The sequence below is a fragment of the Macrobrachium nipponense genome, chromosome 16, assembly GCF_015104395.2.
Source record: "Macrobrachium nipponense isolate FS-2020 chromosome 16, ASM1510439v2, whole genome shotgun sequence".
Taxonomy (NCBI): Eukaryota; Metazoa; Arthropoda; class Malacostraca; order Decapoda; family Palaemonidae; genus Macrobrachium; species Macrobrachium nipponense.
Genome location: NC_087209.1, coordinates 3,045,903 through 3,068,224, shown reverse-complemented (window position 1 = coordinate 3,068,224; position 22,322 = coordinate 3,045,903). Strand labels below are relative to the sequence as shown.

General features: G+C 36.1%; 1 protein-coding gene across 3 annotated transcripts; it reads right to left on the bottom strand.

The window, feature by feature from the left end:
• Nucleotides 1-2,128: 2,128 nt before the first annotated feature.
• LOC135195524 (uncharacterized) lies at nucleotides 2,129-21,811 on the bottom strand. Of its 3 annotated transcripts, none has more exons than XM_064221763.1 (10): nucleotides 21,515-21,811; nucleotides 7,647-7,958; nucleotides 7,455-7,605; nucleotides 6,290-6,398; nucleotides 5,480-5,581; nucleotides 4,938-5,058; nucleotides 3,894-4,008; nucleotides 3,300-3,468; nucleotides 3,035-3,202; nucleotides 2,129-2,541 (listed from the first exon to the last, which is right to left on the bottom strand). In XM_064221763.1, exons 1-10 carry the CDS (start codon nucleotides 21,642-21,644, stop codon nucleotides 2,197-2,199), a joined length of 1,722 nt encoding a protein of 573 aa, XP_064077833.1. In that variant the 5' UTR covers nucleotides 21,645-21,811; the 3' UTR covers nucleotides 2,129-2,196. The 3 variants fall into 3 exon arrangements, with proteins under 3 accessions (XP_064077833.1, XP_064077834.1, XP_064077836.1); XM_064221764.1 differs by having other exon boundaries at nucleotides 7,668-7,958; XM_064221766.1 differs by having other exon boundaries at nucleotides 7,455-7,584; nucleotides 7,668-7,958.
• Nucleotides 21,812-22,322: the final 511 nt, after the last annotated feature.

The following is a 22,322-nucleotide window of genomic DNA, read 5'->3' as shown; positions in this document are numbered from 1 at the left end:
ACTCTGGGAGGTGTAAATTAATAAAAATTAAATTTTTACATGCATGTGTGCGATATCTGCTATTATCATGGTATGGCAAATTGACTGGATGGTCTCATTGATTTCACCCAGAAAGTAATTATATCTTATGACTAATAATTTGTTCTTTCATGTTGTATTCACAGTAGATTCTGGTATTTTTAATAGCTTTAACTGCACAGCAATCCAGAAATTTTAAGTACACAAGCTGGTACTTTTTTTTTTTTTTTTTTTTTTTTTTTAGAGAATTTTACTTAATTTACCTCAATGCAATTTACATTCAATTTGTAATATTTTTGTAGATAAAATTTCAATGGTGTTTATTACAAATGCTGGTTACATTAAACTAAAATTTTTTAAATAAATGTGAATTAAATATTGATCATTTTTTACATCTTAAGCTACGTTATTCATTGCTAATGGTGTTAGTAAACCAAAGGATTTATGAGCTACTCCATTAGTATTGAATGGCCTTTTAGGCTGTTTGTAGCCAGGTTGATTCCCATTAAATATCTTAGGGTATTAGTCCTTATTCTAGAAACAAAATTAACAATACCATTTGAAATCAGATAACATGGCATCGGGCAACACTGAATTTTGAATGTTCAAGGAATTTATGCTAACAAAGCACAAGTAGCCAAAGATCAACTAACCAGGTTTGGGCAGTTTCACAATGCCTCCAAGCAGAGGGATCAGAAAAAGCTGCAGGAACCTTGTTCATTACTTGGTGATGAGCACCTTTGTATCAACACCTAGATTCTCCACTTAAGGGGACCACCTCCACCCCATAGGGTAGGGATAATTTTTTTTCCTGCTATACACTCCATTTTTTTACAGCGTATATAAACCATTATGAAAAGGTTCCCCAGTAAGTTTCAGCCTGATCTGATTATTAGTTTTTTTTAAATTAATATTTTTCTCCTTTCAGAACCAAAAATTTTTGGCCTTTTTTAAAACCCTAAGGCTCTCTTAATTTTTAACCAATTTTCAAAATAAACACATCAATTTAAAGCTGAAAGTATACTCTATAGAAAACATTATACAGAATTGTAAAAAAAATACCTTTTTCTTTTTGCATTTTGACCTAATACTTACACCAAATTTGTGAAAAAATTTTTCACAAAAGTTGAACAAAAACATAAGCTCAAACTGAATATTCAAAAAATTTCAAAAATGTATATAATGATAATTATGCAGAATTTATCTACAAATCATTTGAGCCCAAAATTTTTGAAATTGGTTAAAAATTGGCAAAGTAATAAGGGTTTAAATGGACCTTTATAGCCGAAAAACAAAGTTTCGAGAAAAACGCATTTGAAAGTTACCATGTACTATATTTATTCACCTAAACCCCAATAAAACTGGCTCCATTCTTTGGACCTTTGTTTCTTCATGTACCATTTTCATTGTCTCTGACAGTAATTTACGTTGTCTCTGATGCTTTCTACGAGGCATGGTTACAGTTTATAATAAACAATACCACAAAGAATTACGTAAAATTACAAAAAAATCAAGAGCACTAAGTTATGTATGCTTCGCCTTTCAATTCTTGTGGGCAACTGAATCTGTCTGCGGGATTCTTCAGCAGCTTCAGCTCTTCTAAGCATTGCCATATCCATCGGGAAATGCTATCATACGACAATGTAATATAGCACTGTAAGAAAATGTTATATTGAATAAATGAGTATGATATTTGACTTTACGTAAATGAACATTTTGGCTCATATATACCTGTAGAAAATCGCAATTTTAGGCCTTTTGGAATACTAATTCAGCTATAATCTTTTGTGTCTGGCAAGCCAGTAATATAGCACTGTAAGAAAAAGTTATATTGAATAAATGAGTATGCTATTTGACTTTTTTACGTAAATGAACATTTTGGCTCATATACATATATTGCATTTTTAGGCCTTTTGTAATACGAATTCAGCTATAATCTTTTGTGTCTGGCAAGCCAGTACCCTTAGCAACACAAATAGCCAAAAAAAGAAAAAATGGTTTTCCGACCCCAAACCCTCCCTATCTGGCCCCCCGACCGGGAGGTGGTCCCCTTAAGTATAGAGAATTTTACAAATTACTATGTACAAAAATGGAAAAAATAAAAGTAAAAGCTTTTAATTCAATTTATTTACTTCGAAGAAGCACAACCTTTGTAATATTAGTAACAGTTTTAGACTGCTATACTCCTTCAGTACTTGTAGCATTTACATCAGAAGCAGCAACAGCTTCCTCATCAGCAGTAGTTCTTCCTTTAAAAGGTGGTCTGAAAGGGCCTGGCCCTTTATTATAATAATGATGATCATAATTCTTTAATCCCCCTGCTGGTTCTAGTAATGTGTAGATCCAATTCAAGTTTTTAACAACATCTGTAATGATTGTTACAGAGTTTTCACCACAAACAGGAGACCCATAAGAAATTACACCAAAAAGGAAATAGTGTTCATGAGCACAATTTGGAGAATTGCAGACATCTGGGCCTTCATCTCTCGACAGAGGGCAAACCACTCCTCCGCCACCATCTCCCTGTCAAGTTATAAAAATATTTATAAAACTACATTCAGTCCAAATGTAAAAAGATCACCTAGAACTACCCAGTAAACTTACCAAACTTTGTGAGGAGGATTAATCACTTATTTTCACATTACAAATTTGAAATTACCCTACCACCTACTATTTTCTAAATTCAAACACGTGAATAATGAATGACTCCCCACAAAGGCTACTTAAGAAAAAAAAAAATTATATTGGTTACACAAATACTCTTCATAAGTACATTCATAAATTATAGGAAGCTTCTGTTTTCAAGTAATATGACGCTAGCATTACAATGGGGGAATTGAAAGAACTTACACGTATTAAAACTAGTCCAAGAACTATTATTTCAAAACCCAAATACTTTGGTTATGAATCTGATCAAGGCAAGGATTTCACTTCCAAATACCAACTGTATAATAGAAACTTAAAATATGAAAAGGACTGACACTTAAAAGCCAGTTCAACTGGGCACAATACTTACAACACAAGCATCTTTCCCATAAGCACCTAGGATGCACTTCTGTGAATCTGTATCCAAAGTAAACTTGTCGTCAAGATCCTTCAGCGAGGCATACAATCTGCTCGTGCATTCCTTTTCTAATGCGTATGTGACAGAAACACTCTTCAAAATATTGCTTCCAAAGTTGGGCTGTGAAATATGGAAGAGGTTAGTCAATGTTTACTGTTATTCATAAAAGTTAAAACTTAGGGGTTCATTATTACTTTGATAAGAATTATGAGCATACCTTGTAAACATCATCACCCCATCCTACTATGAAGCATTTGCTATGATCTTTAAGCTCATAATCTGCCTTAGGTAAACATACTGGCCCAATGTGAGGAGTTCTGTGTGTGTCCACTGGCTCATGCATTTGAAGTAATGCAATATCATTTTTGTATGTACCTGGGTTATACCTGTAATAAATGTCAGGAAAAAATTCAACTCGCAATAATTTCAAAAGAATAACTTAATGAAGCATCAGAACAGCAAGATTTTTCCAACTTAAAATTTCGACAGCTTTAAGTTGACAGACAATATCACTAAAATTGTCTAAAACACCTGCACTAAAGAAAACAAATTTTATGTCTAATTACAAACAGAATGCTGGTAGTCTCATGGCCAAAATAAGAAAGTAGGTAAATTCCCAACTCTATAATATGCAAAGCAATTTTACGCATTATAAAGAACAACATTCTTCCAAACCACCTAAATACAAAACATTGAAAATTCCCTCATATTAAATGCCTTTTAATATTAAATATTGAAAAAATTTGGCAACTACACCTTTAATGGTCCTTATATAATCTCATGCACAGGAAAATTAAAGCTAACTACTTACCCACTATGAATGAAAACCTTTGAGATCTTTCTTTTAATGGCAGGGAATAATTCTCCTGTTGTACCTTGCAGATTCCACTCACCAAGATGTGCTAGTAACTTATGAGGAAGTATACCTATAAATATATTAAAAATTATATGTCATCAGTCTCACTGATGGAATTAAAGGCTGGTAAAGCTTCCAAACTCTAGAATTTTAACCTTTCATGCTCAACCACGTTATCACAGTCAATGTCAAAGTGGATCAATAAATCTATAATTAATAATCCTACCAACCAAAGGTCTTTCAAGCATTACTGGACATTAAGAAGACAAAGGAATGCTATTAACCCTCTCAAAGATCTACCAAAGTTCCAGTTACATAAATTTCTGCTAGGCAACATTTCATAAGGCTCACAAAATCCTTGAAAATGATAAGCTAATGAGATTCATATTTGTTACAATTTGGCTATCTGTTCATTCTTTACACGCCACAAATGTACTGTATGTAGACACAAGCTTTAAAAACAACATAAGCTTTAAAAACAATCTACTGACTGCGACTACAAAGAGTAACAAACTTATTATATTGTCCAGAGTAAGGCTCCTTAGCTTATTTTAAGTCTTCAACATCTGATTTTATGGAAATTCCTTATTATGCATGCATTTTTGACAGCAAATATGAAATTTTAATTAAAGTCCAACTGCAAAAACTATTTTCCTCTTACAACAGAATAAATAAGCCTTAGTAATATCAAATACACAACTTATTACATATGTATCCTTTTGCCTACTTGCTGTAATAATGTAAAAACAAAATTAAGACACCTACCTGCTGTATAATGTATAAAAAATAAATAAAAATAAAATATGGGCACACCATGTTACATTTAAACCATCACATGTGCCAGTATCAAAAAGTAACTTATGAGTTCCAATTCTCATTACTTAATATATTCAAGGTAACCTTCCATCCAAATATTGAGCAACAGTTAACATCCAACTCCAAACCTGATTTAAATTAAAATAACTATTCGCTATAGTATACAAAAAGAAAAATCATTACCTCTCACACAATGAGCTGCTGTAATAAGTAGAGACCTGTGAATTAATGTGGCACCACAGTGATATCTATAGGTAGGTTCTCCGCCATAACCAAAATTCCTTTGCTCCACAAGAAGAGCTACCTGCGAATTACGAACTACATATTACAAGAAACCCAGCTTATAACCACCAAATATGAGTTAGTAGTATGTAGAGTATAACTGTAAACATAACTAAATACACATTTATAAATTTATGTTTTAACAGCCATGTGTTAACAGATGAAGTTACTTGCAATTAACAAAAAAGAAGTGCTGAGGAAAGTTCTCAAATGGTTAAGCTAAATAATTCAAAAACAGAAAAGTTTTATATACTTCTAAAATAAGTTAAATTATGGAACTTCAAAATGCCATGTTCCCTCAACTTCAACAAAACATCAGTTAACTAAAACCATCATTTACTTAAGTCCTCCAGCATCATACACATTAATTTTGAGATTAATATACTACAATCTTTCCTCAGTAAATAGGACGTCAACACCACTAAGAACATAAATGCTCTTACATGCCATGGGAACTCCGCAAAGCTTGTGAAACCATAATCATGGAGGTAACCAGTTGCAATCCTGGCCATATCTGCTGGAGATTGGTTTCTAACACCACATTCCTACAAAAAATTAAAATTTTTAGGGTAATTTTTTATCTGAGGAATAAATCTATGAGACTACGGTAAGTCAAGTCTAACAGCCATTTGTAAGGGATACCTTGACAACATTTGAGACTGCATCTACTATAATTCACAATCATCAAACTATAGTAAGAAAGTAACCTTGGCCCAAAAAGACTGAGGTAATTAAACCCATTCTCAGGCAAAGCCTTTTCACAACTTTCTTTCCCAAATTCTACCTGAAAATAAACATTAATAGATTACGATACTTTTCTGAAATTAACCAGTGCAAAATTCAAAACCTAACCGACATGTCACAGAAGCCTTAACAGATTCCATTGAAAAAAACTTTGCATTGATCAGTTTGAGAAAAACTAGATCTGCTTTGAAAGTTCAGAGATAGAACTCCTGCACAAATGGTCTTAAGAGTAGGTAAATATAGGATTTAAGTCAAACCCCAGGATGAAATAAATTCTTCTACAAAGATAGGCTACAGTTTTTTATGCAGCCTCCTTTATCAAGTACTACAGAAATAAAAAAAAATTTGCACTAGTATACGATGGCAGGCCATAACCAAATGACTGAGGGGGAGGATTTTTAAAGACAACACTAAGCAAACTGCCGCTTAGAAAAAACTATGCTATTAACTTAGAACAAAGAGTCAAAGGGTTATGTAAAACACCATTATGAAGGCTTCCAAAGTCTTACCTCTTTAGCTCTATAATTACGCAACAGTTCCTTCGCTTGTTTTGACAAAGTATATCCGAAGTGTTTTTCATACTGATCATTATAGAAGTCCAGGTAGGATGGGCCATACCTGTAACAAATTTCTGTTAAATCCTGCACTGCGTGTAATTTAAGCTATTAACTGACTAAAAGTTTTATATAACAAAGCTTAAACTTTTGGAGCAAATCAAAATCTTTCATTCATCCCACTTTTACAGTATGTATAAAACTTCAAGTAGCAATTCAGGTAATTTAATTTCAGGACCAAGAACAGAAAAGCAATGACCTCAAGAGATTTCAAATACCTTTACTTACACACCCAGTGCTAAGTGCCAAAAGGCAGAGTTAACTGCTTCAATGCACCTTCACAAAATTATATTACTGTAAATTAAAACCTTAAAAGACCTATACAAGTACGTACTCAAGTACAGCATCATGGCATTTAATACAATTGCTAACTACAGTATTTAAAACACCCAGCAATAATTTTATATGTTACATGCATGAAGGTCAGCAAGCATTATACTCTTCACTAAACATTGCTGAAAAATAGAAAATAGATTATAAAATTTAGCCCAAAGGCCAAGTGCTGGGACCTATGAAGTCATTCAGTGCCGAAACTGAAATAAACAGCAAAAGGGTTTCAAAAGTGTAATTGGAGGAAAACCTTGCAGTTGCACTAGGAATCAATTATGGAAATAAAAATAAAAAAAAGAATTTGAATGGAGGCACATTAAAAGGAATGAAAGGGATTGCAGATAAGGGGCCGAAGAGACCGCTTACATTGCACCGCATGAGGCACACTGACAGGACCACTGAAAAATGGCCACTTTTTCACAACACTTAAGATATCCACCAACTAGAATATTGAAAGCTTTATCAATTGTGACCAATATCCTTAAATCTTAAATTATGTTTAGTCTCAAATTGTCCGCATTCTCAAACTCTGTATTCTCCATCTTATGACTTACTTAGCAGCAAAATTTCTACAACCTTCTTGTAGCATCTCGCCAACCATATTAATTAGGACTGAAGGAACTTCCCACTTTGAAAATTCCAATAAGAAGTTAACCTTCTCTCTCAAGCATCTTGCATAAAAACACAGCATCTGAAACAAAACTATTATTGTATTAATGCATACACTTACTTGTTATCCCTGTAACTTCCCTGCGATTCAGTATATACACCATATCTATCTGGTCCACCATAATCGCCTGGTCCACCAGGAAAACCGCCTGGTCCGCCACCATAACCGCCTGGTCCGCCACCATAACCGCCTGGTCCGCCACCATAACCGCTGGTCGCCACCATAACCGCCTGGTCCGGCCACCATAAACCGCTGGTCCGCCACCATAACCGCCTGGTCCGCCACCATAACCGCCTGGTCCGCCACCATAACCGCCTGGTCCGCCACCATAACCGCCTGGTCCGCCACCATAACCGCCTGGTCCGCTATATCCAGGTCTGCCGAATCCACTTCCATACTGGTTGGGGCTGCTTTGATACCCAGGATTAAGATTGGGGACTTCATTTTGGCTGTAACCAGCAGGCTGTCCATATCCAGGAGTTTCTCCACTCACATGACTGACAGGGCAACATACGTAACTAGGGTTCTGTCTTCCACATGAATAGGATTTTTGATCCCCTAAATCTGAAATGTTCAAAATGAACTATAATGCCATTTAATCTACCAAGTTTGTTCTTATATGCCATCTTGATGAATGACAAAACCTCTACCAAGCTAGCTAAGCTCTCTCTCACTCTCTCTCATCTCATCTCTCCTCTCTCGTCTCTCTCTCATCTCTCTCTCATCTCTCTCTATCTCTCTCTCTATCTTCGTCTCCTCTCTCCTCTCTCGACTCTTCTCTCTCCTCTCCTCTCTCTCCTCTCTCTCTCTCTCATCTCCTCTATCCTCTCTCTCTCTCTCCTCAGTAGGTCAAGTCTTTGCTTGGCGAGACGTTCCTGCGCGAAGTCAGATTAATCAACAGATATCACAAGTTTAACAAACGTCTAGAATTTGAGAAATATCTAGAAGTGTTCGTGAACTATCTGTGATAAGATTAGTGTGAAAATAGTAGGATAAAGCGTCTTCTAAGTTAGTTTATCAAGTGAAATACTGTAAATCAGAACAAGATGGCAGTAAGTTCCAACTGCGGAAAAAAATGGCGAGATTTAGCTTGCTTGGCAGATTCGCAATACGATGAGGTAGCAGGAAGGGAACTGGCATTTCTGATCTATGAAATCAGCAATAGTCCTAACCAAAAAGATACAAAAGCATTCATAGATATATTACAAGGATACAATCCTTCAAACTGGAACAAATCAAATGAAAACATCTTGAAAATAATTGAAGAAGTTCCAAATAAAATCCAAGTGGTCAAGAGACTCAAAGAAAATACGTATACATAAACCAACATATTCCGACAAAGAAAATGAATAAGGTGAATCTTGTGAATATCCTAATTGATGCATTAGGAAAAAGAATGCCAAAAGCATGTAAACTGTGTAAGGTGTGGTATAGCATAGTTAATCCACAAAACCTAATCAGAAAATGTGCTGCATGCAACATTCCGACCCATCCACAGTGTGCTGAGGTAATGCAAGATATGAGAAAAGACAAGAATTTTTTGCTCAACATGTCTACCATGGATAGACAATGTTATTAAATCAAGATTGAATGTACAAATAGTTGAGGATGAAGAAGAAGAAGAAGAAAGAAGCAAGAAGAAGAAGAAGAAGAAGGAGGAAGAAGAAGAAGAAGACGAAGAAAGAAGAAGAAGGAGAAGAAGAATAAGAAGAAGAGAAGAAGAGAGAAAGAGAGAAGACAGAAGAAGAGGAAGGAAGAAGTAAAAGAAAAGAAGAAAGGAAAACGTAAGGAGAATTTAAACAAAACCTGAGAAAGTGACAGTAAAAAGTATAAGGTAAAACAAAGAAAAAAGATAAAAGTATGGATGCAGAGATACTCATTGATACTACATAGGAGGCTATAAAGCAGCATACCTACGAAGAAATAAATTACGATATGACAACACAAAAAAAAATGCCGAAGAGAGACTACCCAGATCTACACAATGACGGGAAAGAGGAAAAAATATACAAAAAAGACAGTCTGCAATCTTTTGAAAAGAGGGAATTGCAGATTTGGAGAAAAATGTTACTACAAACATCCTAAGGTATGTCACAACTATGAAATATATGGTAAATGTGCATACCTAGATGGCTATGAGGATGATTGCAGAGATCTACATCCAAAAAAATGCAAAAACCTAAAAGAAGGAAAAGGATGTAAGTTCGACAAAAAATGTAAATATATGCACCCTGTAGCCATGAAAAATAATCAAATAAATAACCAATCAAGTAATAAAATCCAAAATAAGAAAGAAACAAAGAGAGGAATGAGGAATATCAGGTAAAAGAAAAAAGCAAGCCATCAACGAGATATGCAGAGGTGTCAGCAAAAAATGTCAATGCATCAGCTCCAAGATTCTACTCAAGAGATAATAACGGTTTTTATTATGCAAGAGGATATTGCAGATATGGAGAAAATTGCAGATTCAGACAAAATGAATAATTATGATGAAGGAAGAACAAATATTATGGAAAAGTTGGATTTTTTAATGTCAGAATTTCTGGAAATGAAAAAAAGAACAACATACCAGAACAGGAAAGAAACATGGGAAAATCCTTATTATTACCAATATTAAATGAAGGAGAAAACACGCAAACCATCAGTGATGAATGCGCAGGGTTTAGTTACGAGTAACTCAAAAAGAAAAATAGAGTACTTAGAAGAACTAACCCAAATTGAAAAGAAAATAGATATAATGAATATAAGTGAAACCTGGTATTCCCAAGAGACTGGGAATGATGATCAAATAAAAGGGTTCCAAACTTATAGATCAGATAGAAAAAATAGGAATCAAGGGGGAACCGCAATATATGGGAAAGACAAAAAACAAGGAAAAATATATGAGAAATATAGTAACTCAGAATGTGAACTAATAGCGGTAGAATTTGAATCTGAAAAATTAATGAACATAGTAATATATAGACCTCCTAATACTAAAGAGTTTGACTTAATAATAGAAAAATTGGGTGATATATGTAGAAATCACAAGGACTGGACTATTCTCCTATCTGGAGACTTCAACTTTCCTTTCGTAGACTGGAAAGAACGAATAGGAGATTGTGGATGTACTTATACATATAAAAAAGAGTAATAGTAGTGCAGAAGGTAAGAGGCAATTCGAAAAGCTATTAGATATGCTACTAGAATACAACATTCAACAAATAAATCACCTGCCAACAAGAAAGGAAAATACTTTAGACCTAGTATTTGTGAACGAGATGAATTATGTTAAAGAAAAAAGTTTATAATGCAAGTATTTCAGACCATAATGTCATAGAATTAACAGTCCATTCCAAAGCAAGTGAAAACAGAGATAAGCAAGAAATGAAAAAGTGGGAAGGATATGAAAAATACAACTTCTGCAGTAAAAATATAAAATGGTCAGAAATAAATGAAGATTGGGATAACATTTTCGTAAGTGATGACATAACATAAGGGTAAATACGGAGATATTATATAAAATATTAGAGAAAATAGTGGATAAATATATACCGAAGAAGAAAAGTAAACATCATTCATGCATACCAAGAGACAGAAGGATCTTGTTCCAGAAAATCAGAAAGTGGAAAAAAGGTCTTGCAAAAGAAAAAAATGCATGGAAAGTTATAGAACTAAAAAGATAGAAAATGCAGAACAAAAGATTATACAATCAAAAGAAAATGAAAAACGGGACTTGGAAGAAAAAACCCTATTAAATATCAAGCAAAATCCCAAACTATTATACTCATATGCGAAGATGAATAAAAGAAGAATAGAAATAGGCCCTCTAAGAATTGAAGGGAGATTAACGAATGAAAAAAAGGAAATTTGCAACATATTGGCAGAACGATATAAGAGAGAATTCACCCCTAGAATAGATAATGAAGATAATGATATAGAAGTAAGGGATGAAAATAGTGAATATTTAGCTGACAGATATTAATGAAGCTGATATTGTGCAGGCTATTAATGAAATTAAAAATGGAGCTGCTGCAGGGCCGGATGGAGTGCCTGCTATTTTGTTAAAGAAAGTAGTTCATTCTATCGCAAAGCCACTTGCAATATTATTGAGACAAAGTGTAGATACAGGCAAGATTTATGATGAGCACAAATTAGCATATATTACCCCTACTTTCAAAAGTGGATCAAGACTAGAGGCAAGTAATTATAGGCCTGTGAGTCTAACATCACATATTATGAAAGTGTATGAAAGGGTAAGAAGAAAAATATTATGAAACATTTAATAAAAAATAATTTGTTTAATAAAGGACAACATGGTTTCGTACCCGGAAAAAGTACACAAACCCAACTGTTAGTCCACCGTGAGAACATATTCAAAAATATGAAAAGCGGAAATGAAACAGATGTGGTTTATTTAGACTTTGCAAAAGCTTTTTGACAAAGTAGACCATAATATACTTGCGAAGAAAATTAGAAAACACAATATCGTGGATAAAGTAGGAAGATGGTTAAAAGAATTTTTACACAACAGAAAACAGATAGTTATTGCAAACGACAAGAAATCGGATGAAGCCAAGGTAATATCCGGTGTGCCGCAAGGTACGGTGTTAGCTGCAATACTGTTTGTTATTATGATTGAAGACATAGACAGTAATGTTAAGGATTCGGTAGTGAGTAGTTTCGCAGATGACACAAGAATAAGTAGAGAAATTACTTGTGATGAAGATAGGAACGCTCTACAAAGAGACCTTAACAAAGTATATGATTGGGCAGAGGTAAATAGGATGGTATTTAACTCTGATAAATTTGAATCAATAAATTATGGAGACAGAAAGAAAGCTATATGCATATAGGGGACCTAATAATGAGACAATCACAAATAAGGAAGCAGTTAAAGACCTTGGTGTGATGATGAATAGGAACATGTTATGCAATGATCAAATGGCAATTCTGTTGGCAAAATGTAAAGCAAAAATGGGAATGTTGTTACGGCACTTCAAAACAAGAAAAGCTGAACACATGATTATGCTTTATAAAACATATGTTCGTAGTCCACTTGAATATTTCAATATGATATGGTACCCACACTATCAAAAGGATATTGCACAAATAGAGTGTACAAAAGTCCTTTACAGCTAGAATAGAAGAAGTTAAAGACCTTGACTACTGGGAAAGACTACAATCCTTAAAATTATATAGTCTAGAAAGGAGAAGAGAACGCTACATGATAATTCAGGCATGGAAACAGATAGAAGGAATAGCAGAAAATATCATGGAACTAAAAATATCAGAAAGAGCAAGCAGAGGTAGATTAATAATGCCCAAAACTATACCAGGAAAAATAAGGAAAGCACACAGGACATTAATCCACTACGCACCAGCATCGATAATGCAGCGTCTATTCAATGCATTGCCAGCTCATCTGAGGAATATATCAGGAGTGAGCGTAGATGTGTTTAAGAATAAGCTCGACAAATATCTAAACTGTATCCCAGACCATCCAAGATTGGAAGATGCAAAATATACCGGAAGATGTACTAGCAACTCTGGTAGACATTAGAGGTGCCTCACACTGAGGGACCTGGGGCAACCCGAACAAGATGTAAGGTCTGTAAGGTAAGGTCTCTCTCTCTCTCTCTCTCTCTCTCTCTCTCAATGATGCATATAAAATTCTTTCCTTTCATATTTTTTTAAATAAACCAGAAGCTCAAAGTCTAGAGATGTCATATCTGTCAAGTAACGTGACAGGAGGGAAAGGGTTACCGATTAGTGGTGTGTGTGTGTGTGTGTGTGTGTGTGTGTGTGTGTGTGTGTGTGTGTGTGTGTGTGTGTGTGTGTGTGTGTGTGTGTGTGTGTGTGTGTGTGTGTGTTTAGCGACATAACAGTTGTATTAGTCCAGATGAAAAGCTTGTTCACAAGGAATTTCAGAACAAAGAAAGACAAAATGACAGAATAATGAATTTCTTAAGTGTGGTTGAGAACACTAAAAATAGATCAGTCTGTCGGAAGGGGGAAAGAGAAATACTGTATGCATGTGATCTTCACACGCACTCCTATATTTTTACCATTTAATTTTTTTTAAGGGTTATGTATTCAGCCTGTAAATGAAATTACAGTAACTTAATGTTATTTATAAGTTAACTTAATATTTAGGGAGCATGATTAGGGTCATATTTAAGTGTTCAAACTCTAGAAGTATGCATTTATTAGTATTTTTAGAGTGACAAACTTTCGTGAAAACTGACTTTGCGCAAGGGGGTCTGGAACCTAACCTTGCATAAGTTCGGGGTATTAATGTAGTGTTCCCCCATTTTTGCGGGGGATGCATACCAGACCACCCCCTCACGAATTTAGCTGGAATCTGCGAATAGTTTAAACCCCTACAATAATGCTTTAAACTTCCTATTTTGTTAGTTAAAACAAGAAAATCACTAAAAATATTTATACCTAGTCTTTTTAATAGTTTTATCACAAAAAGTGCATTTTATCATTAAATTGATAAAAAAATTAATTTGTGGATACTTCTTAGGAAAATATCATGTATAGGTGAATTTCCTGTGAATAATGGGGGTATATGTTCCACAGAAAAATCCCGATTATGCAAGTCCACAAATACAGGGGGGTTAACTGTACATATGTAAGTACTACAATATATCTGAATATCAGTGAAACCAAGGTATTATTTTACAACATTTCCAACTGGCTATAAAAATATTACTATTATGGATGCATTTGGCATATAAAATCACTGAACTTTGTCTCTGAGCATTTCTTGGGGAAATCCACCATATATGTGATAGGAGTACTATAGTATATAATCACTATAGAAATATTTTCAAGTGATTTTGTTTACTTTAACACTGAGTCTGTGCTCTGATGAGTTTCTTTTTCCATAAAAGTGTATTGTAGGTAGTTACATCCCATATCTAGGAGTAATATGACCAGAGGAAAATCTTGCAGGTGTGACATTTTCTCGTCATTTGGTTCAGTCGCTCATGGAGAGAAGTTAGTGTCCAGTCTCTGTTCCTCCTGTAATTTTTACTATTTTCAGTTAATTCATAATTCTAATGAATATGAACTGCAATGCATAAATTTTTTAATGTAACATGAAGTGTCACATGCAACAGTGGAATGTTTAAAGTATAGAAAGCAATACTGTATAAATTTAGTTAAGATATAGGAAGTGGGTATTGGTACGGTAATTGTTACCCTGCAACCCGTAGTCAACGCGCACAGCGCAATATTACCACTTGAGAGTCCGTACTATATAAGACTGCCATGAATCTTTAAAAATGCAGATAGTAAAAGGTTTAAAGTGGTGTTACCGGGGGAAAACCTCGCAGTTGCACTAAGAAACAATTGTTAGGAGACTGGACAGTAAGATGGAAGATTAAAAACTGAGGTACAGTAAAAAGAATTAAAGTAGTTGCAGCTAGGGGCCAAAGGGACACTGCAAAGAACCTTAAATAATACCTACATTGCACCGAATGAGGGTCACTGATGGCACTACCCCACTATGGGGGACATTTTGAAGAAAACACTGCTTCAAATACAGTGGAAGCTTGGTTTCTGTACATAATCCGTTCCAGAACCTCAAACCAAATCAGAAATATACAAAAACAAACCATAATTCCCATAAGGAATAATGGGAATACAATTAATGAGTTCCAGATCCCCAAAAATATTAAATTTTATAGGGAACAAAAAAATGCATTTTAAAAGGAATAAACAATTTTACGTACAGAAAACAATGAGAAATAAATGACTAATGAAATTAATGAACATTTAACATAACTCTTTACCTTTATGGAAAAGACCTGTTATGGTATGGAAGACAGAAGAGAGAGAGAAAGGAGGAGAAAGGAGGAGGAGGAGGAGGAGAAAGGAGGAGGAGGAGGAGAGAAAGGAGGAGAGGAGGAGGAGGGGAGAGGAGGAGGAGGAGAGAGGAGGAGGGGAGGAGGAGGAGGAGGAGGAGGAGGAGGAGGAGGAGGAGGAGGAGGAGGAGGAGAAAGGAGGAGGAGGAGAGGAGGAGGAGAAAGGAGGAGGAGGAGAAAGGAGGACGAGGAGAAAGGAGGAGGAGGAGAGAGAGGAGGAGGAGGAGGAGAGGAGGAGGAGGAGGAGGAGGAGGAGGAGAGAGGAGGAGGAGGAGAGAGAGGAGGAGGAGAGAGAGAGAGGAGGGAGGAGAGAGAGAGGGAGGAGGAGGAGGAGAGAGAGGGGGGAGGAGGAGGAGAGAGAGAGGAGGAGGAGAGGAGGAGGAGAGGAGGAGAGAGAGGAGGAGGAGGGGAAGAGGAGGAGAGGAGAGAGAGAGGAGGAGGAGGAGAGAGGAGGAGAGAGAGGAGAGGAGGAGGAGGAGTAGGAGAGAGGAGGAGGAGGAGGAGAGAGAGGAAGGAGGAGGAGGAGAGGAGGAGGAGGAGAGAGAGGAGGAGGAGGAGAGGAGGAGGAGAGGAGGAGGAGGAGAGAGAGGAGGAGGAGAGGAGGGAGGAGAGGAGAGGGAGGGAGAGAGAGAGAGGGAGAGGGAGAGAGGGAGGGAGGGAGGAGAGAGAGGGAGAGGGAGAGAGAGGAGGAGAGAGAGGGAGGAGGAGGAGGAGAGAGGGAGGAGGAGTTATTGTTAGGAAGGGGAATCTCCCTCCAGGAGGACTTCAGGTATAAAGGACTTATCTGGGGTTACTTCTTAGTTTTTTACTTGCACCGAGGTTACTTCCTCTCTCTGTTTTTTACTGGCACTAGGACCAACTTGAGAGTTACTGGACCCCTGTCACATAACAAAACTGCCCAGACATTGGTTTCTGGCCTTTATTGAAAATTTCCCTCAAGTTAAACACAGCATTGTAATTCAACATGTTAAGACACTTTACTACAACTTCTTTGTTGGGATGATAATTCTCAAAAAAAAATTTTTTTTTTTCATTATTCCACTTTGCAAACATGTCCTTAATCCCTGTAGTATGCACATAATATGCATGCCCATTTGTTTTCCGCATTTTTCAAATCAGCCTCTGCTGGCCCTAAATTCACTAACAGCAGCACTAGTTGTAGGCATTTTCTCACTGAGATCGGCATGCAACTTCAACACTTTGCTAAGAGCTATTAAACCCAGTACTATAATGTTTATCACCTTTTTTATAGAAGAGCTAGCAATTGGATTTTCTTTGGCCTCATGATGGCTAATTTAGCAGTTGCACTGATAAAAAATAAAAAAATAAAAAGCACGCAAACAAAAACGCAGAATGGGTTACAAAAGATGATGGGATGCTTTGTTCGGGTGCACTATAAAAGGCCTGGTCATGCGCTTGGCCCCGGATGGAGTATTTCATTGTACAAAAACCGAGGAAACTTATGATCACATACAAAATTTCTTAGAAAAAAGTATGAAAACTGAAATGTACAAAAAGGCGTACAAAAGCAGAGGTTTGACTGTACTAACAAAAAAATGTAACTTTTTCACCTTTAAATTGCTATGCATTTCTTTTGGGCTGCTCTCCGATCTATATACGATACTTTGCGCTCCAATCTATATCCGATAATACACACATCTAGTTAAGAAGGATAATTGAAAGTCCTGGGGCTTGCATTAGAACTATTAACACTGTCCTCTAGGGGAAACAACCGACTGGACTAGCTGATCCAGTTTTCACCGTGTGGAGATCCACCCTTCGAAAAAGTACTTTAACATGTCCTGACACGAGTCATCGGTGGTGAGAGCAACAGCTCGAGACCTCTACTATCCTTTCGATGTACCAAATATTTTCTCCAAAGTTAGAAATTAAGGTCATATTTTAAGATTAAACAGAGGTTAATGAAAGTCTAGCCATGTGCAGTGCAAACATACCTCCATGATGCTTTCGAAATTTTTACTTATAACACCAACAATTTAGAAGACTGATACCTTCTTGATGTTTGCGGAGTCGCTTGTGTCTACAAACTTTCCAATCCATGTGCTAAATCCGCACACCACTTGTACCCATAGACGCTGGGGCACTTTCTTCACAACAATCGTTAACAATGACAACAATGACACCAACTACGGCTTATCCAAGGAAACTACGATGTTTTGGTACAAGAATCAGAAGTGTGAACTAGATAATTACTTAAATAGGAGAACGGCAGTATAAGGTCATGAATTGCATAAATTTTTTACATATTCATGATTATTTTGAAAATATTTGTTTTAGAAAAAGTAAATAAATTCCCGACTCAAATATCAACATTTTGCTGTGAACTATACCTACCGCATTCTTCCCGCTCTTCTATTGTTTATCAGTGTTGCCAATTGGTATGAGTTTACCCTCCAAACAGAGTATAAGACTTTCACAAAACCAGGGAAATACTAATTGAAATTAAGTGTAAATTGTAGTATGTATACATATTAGAGCAATTTTATAATTATTGCATTACACTGACAACTAGAATTCATGGAAATAGTTTGTAAATGCATCGGCGTATGTGTGAAGCTCCACTAAATTAGTGACCGACATTTTGCCGTTGTCTGCTCTTATCTACTTTAGAAATATTTTTCGGGGTTAATTTGGTTGCAAAAATGGGATAATAGACATGAATTAAATAAAAATTTTGAAGTAACACAGTAAAGTTAAACTAAATAATAAGTAAAGTAAACAATTAAGGGAATAAAGCTTTGCACCTCAAACTGTGTTTGTGGAGAGAGTGCTTAGGAACCAGGAACTGTAACATAGTTCAAGAGCAATTCGGAGTGAATTAAGACCAAAACATGTATAATTACAATCAAATAAGCACTGTGGAATTTCAGTTGTGATGGCAGTATGGATAAAACCACCGATTACAAGGTAAAATTACAAGGTAAAAATTAATTTCAGTTCAAACCATAACCCCAGGAATAAAAAGTTTCATACTTTCACTAATATAGGCAACAAAATTTTGTGCCGATTAAAACTCCAATCTCTAGTAAGATCAATAAAAATTACATATACACGCTAACATTGTTCAAATGAATGCTGAGAAGGCTGGGAATGAAGTTTGATCCATTGCGGTTATGAACGGCACCTCAGTCTGAGGACGCCACAATGGATATAAAAATTGCCTGGAAAACATGTTTTATGAAGACCTCACATGCCTATTTTAGTTCGTATGGCGCGTTCATATATCACATTATGTTGACGAAACTTCCATCTTATGAATGGTATTCTTATGTAATTGTATTCTTGTTTCACCAATTAAATATAGATTAAGGCTGATTCACCTGATTAAGATGGATTCAAGGCAGTTTCCCCTCTATATATATATCTAAAAAGATCCTATTTTAAAATGTCCATACCATGGGTGTTCCATACAGTTTCAAGTGGAACTTTGGGAGTTTCGTTGAACTCCGTAAAACCTACATGCATTTGAAACATTAAGGAGTGGCCTACACTACCCAGACAACCCACATGAAATTTAGGATAGTCAAATCACCTACAAAAAAATAAATAACTAGAAAATGAATTATAACTTACCTAGATATATCAGAATATAAAGTATTGATAAAATTTTTGTCCCAGGTACCTTAGATATGTGGAGCAAATTTATAGGTCACTTATTATAATACTGCAAAATATAGGTACACAATTCTGCTGTGCAGTGTGCACTGTAACATAGAAGAGGGTGTCCAGGTAAAGGGGTGGCACAATAATTCGAAGTTAAGTAGCTAATGGGTTAGGATTTCAATTGAAAATGTCTTGGATGAAATGCACAAAAATTGAGAGCGCAAATTGTCCTCACTTTCAGTCATTTACAAGAACATGTGAACCTCGTGAATCACCGGGCAACAAATGTAAAGTTCCCATAGGCTAAATATAAAATACAAAAGGTGGTTTTTCTATATAAGCATTCCGCATCATTTGTCCCCGCAAATACAAAAGCCACTAGAAATTGGGGCGTCAAATGTATTTTGCCATGTTTAGTATGAGCCCCTCGGGGTTGATTACAGTTGTCCGAATAAATATTCCTTAAAATTCTTGTTCAAGATGTAAAACTACATAGAAAAACCGCAACTGCCACATTCTAGGCCGCCGCGGAATAGTTATATAGATCTACCCAAAAGGCTCTTACTTGCAAGGTTGGCTAGGTAGGATGAGCCATTTTGTATTACAGCATTTAGACTTATCTTTATGACGTTCTGTTCTATAGTCAAACACAGCCTTTTTGGCCGCTAAGGCGTTGGCCGCACAGTTACCACAATTCTCTAAATACACCACGGCAGTGATGAAGAAAGATTATATTTTTACTGAAGAAATCTGATATTTTTACTAACTAAATATATGGTAATTACAGTTTCATAATAAAACTTCATATATTTAAGAATGACTAAGTTTTTGATGGGAAAATTAATGTTACCTACTAAAAAGGTTTTCCCAAGATTTGACAACACCTCTGTGCTGGGTTAGTGCTCTATTGCCACCTCAGCCCGACAAGGTCATTCCTTGTCACGGACCCACCATGTAAACATCTCCCGCTTCTCGCTGCCCCCACCTGCACAATCAGACTAACGAAAATTTGTAATGTTAATCTGTAATTTGACTAAGGAAAATTTATAATGTTAATCTGTAATTTTTAGATAAAAAGGCCAACGGCTGACACAGCCAAAGTCGCCAAAGTAAGCAAACGGACAGTTAGAAAGATTTGCTCCAAAGTAAATCAAGAATGGTGGTCACAGAGAGAGAGAGAGAGAGAGAGAGAGAGGGAGAGAGAGGGAGAGAGAGGAGAGACGAGAAGAGAGAGAGAGAGACGAGAGAGAGGAGAGAGAGAGAGAGAGAGAGAGAGAGAGAGAGAGAGAGAGGCGGAAGTACCTTCATCGGGAGAAGTGGCAACAGTGTGGAATATCCAAGGTAAACAAGGCCAACGCCTTAGTGGCAAAAAAAAGCTGTTTGACTATAGGCTAGTACTTTATTGTACAGGTACTTATATCCTCTGCAATACTGTTACCTATAATACAAATTAATACCTACAACATACCTATGCAACTGGATAATGGTAGATACTAGGGTAATTTTTCGAAGACTCCAATTAGCCATCTTCGCATGAAAAACCACTGCATTTCTCATGCAAAAATGGCTAGAAAATGACTGTCACTAAAAGAACCTCAAGGAACCTACAGATAACAACCTAACATAATCCAAGGGAGTTTACTGGTTACAACTTTGCCATATTGGCTTTGGAGGGGGCAGAGGGCCAGATAGTAGGTAGCTTGCCTTACATCAGATAACTATACTCTGGTTTTTTTTTCATCTGTCCATCCGCCTGTGGTGTTTTTGTATGGTAACACTGCGTCCCGGGCTTTATATACTAGTTATGCTATGTGTAAGTTTTAGGTAAATAAAAGGATATCTGGGTGTACATTTGCAACTGAAAAGTGTTTTAATAATTTACTGTATGCGAATTATACCGTTAATATTCGAAATAGGATATTATAATCGTTGAATGTAAGCTGAATGTAACTATCTAAAGCCCGGGACGCAGTGTTACCATACAAAAACATCACAGGCGGATGGACAGATGGAAAAAAATAGAGTATAGCCTAAATCCATAGTAGGTATAGTACCTAGGTACCTATTGTAGCTAGGTAGGTATACCTAGTACTTAACCTATGCTCTGCTTACACCACAAAGTCTTATTTTTTTCTTTTTAGTAGGGTAAAAAACCGCATGGTCCAGGGGTGGACCATGTACGATCAATGTGTACAACCCCAAGAAAAGAACATTATAACGCGTCCTGACACCGAAGTAGAGGTCTTTAGCTCAGTTTCTCACCAACAACAAGTCGCATCTGATGCCCATTTCCGATGTCAGGACGCATTATAATGTACTTTTTTTGGGGTTGTACACATTGATCGTACATGGTCCATCCCTGTACCATGCGGCTTTTTACCCTACCTATTAAGCATCTCCGGCAGTTTTACCAAAGAAATATACCTAGTATATTACTTATGGTCACAAAATTCACTCTACTACTAATTGAGTGGAGTCGAAAAGGCTTCTAAAAGCATATGGGTTACCTACTAGGCTAGGTACTAGGTATGCATAAACCAACCAACCCAACGATATCAACACCACCCCTTTAATCAATTAATATTAGCTTTAGTACCCGTTTATGGGATTAATAGTATAGTACTATTTCTTACTACTTACCTTTCCAACCACACCGGGATGGGGGAACACAGACTAGATGGGGACCACATAATTCAACCTCTGAACAGGTCACTCTCATTGGCATATAAAAGGTTGCCACGACTACAATAAATACATTTATGGTATCCATGTCGCTTAAAATGATTAATCACCACATATACGTTAAAAATCACAGCACTATAACGTTCCATAAATAACCGTAGCCCACAATATCTGAAGGTCTCTCAAGAGGGAGGAAAGGAATAAGAATATAGGGCAACTTTAATGACTATGTAAACAGAAAGGATACTTGATGACAGAACTCACCCCAAATTCTACACTGGAAGTATCTGGCAACTGTTTATATTACTTTTCGCAAGGATCGTGAAGATGCTGGACACATACCTCCATCTTCTTCTTATTATTATATATTATATTGTTGAGCCACAATGCTAGCAACTTTATCCGAAATCATTGCTATGAAACTTACATTGGCCCTAGGGAAATCAGCTTAGTCTTAGTGGAAATATGGAGGCAATGAGACCAGAGGCACAGAGACCAACATTGTTACTAAAAATAATTATTATTAATGGTTAAAATATGTATCAGTGAAGTACATATCTTGCTTTTTTTATTTTTAAATAAATACTGTCTATTTACTTATCTACTTGCTATGGATAGCCAAATTAATTTCAAACCACAGCACAGTGGGCCAGCAGGTGGACAAAATTAAATTTTTGACTTTTCCAAATTATCATGAGGGTCATAAAAATAAAAAGTACATACATTAGTGACAAATGAATGCAATATTATAGATTGCAAGTAGTTA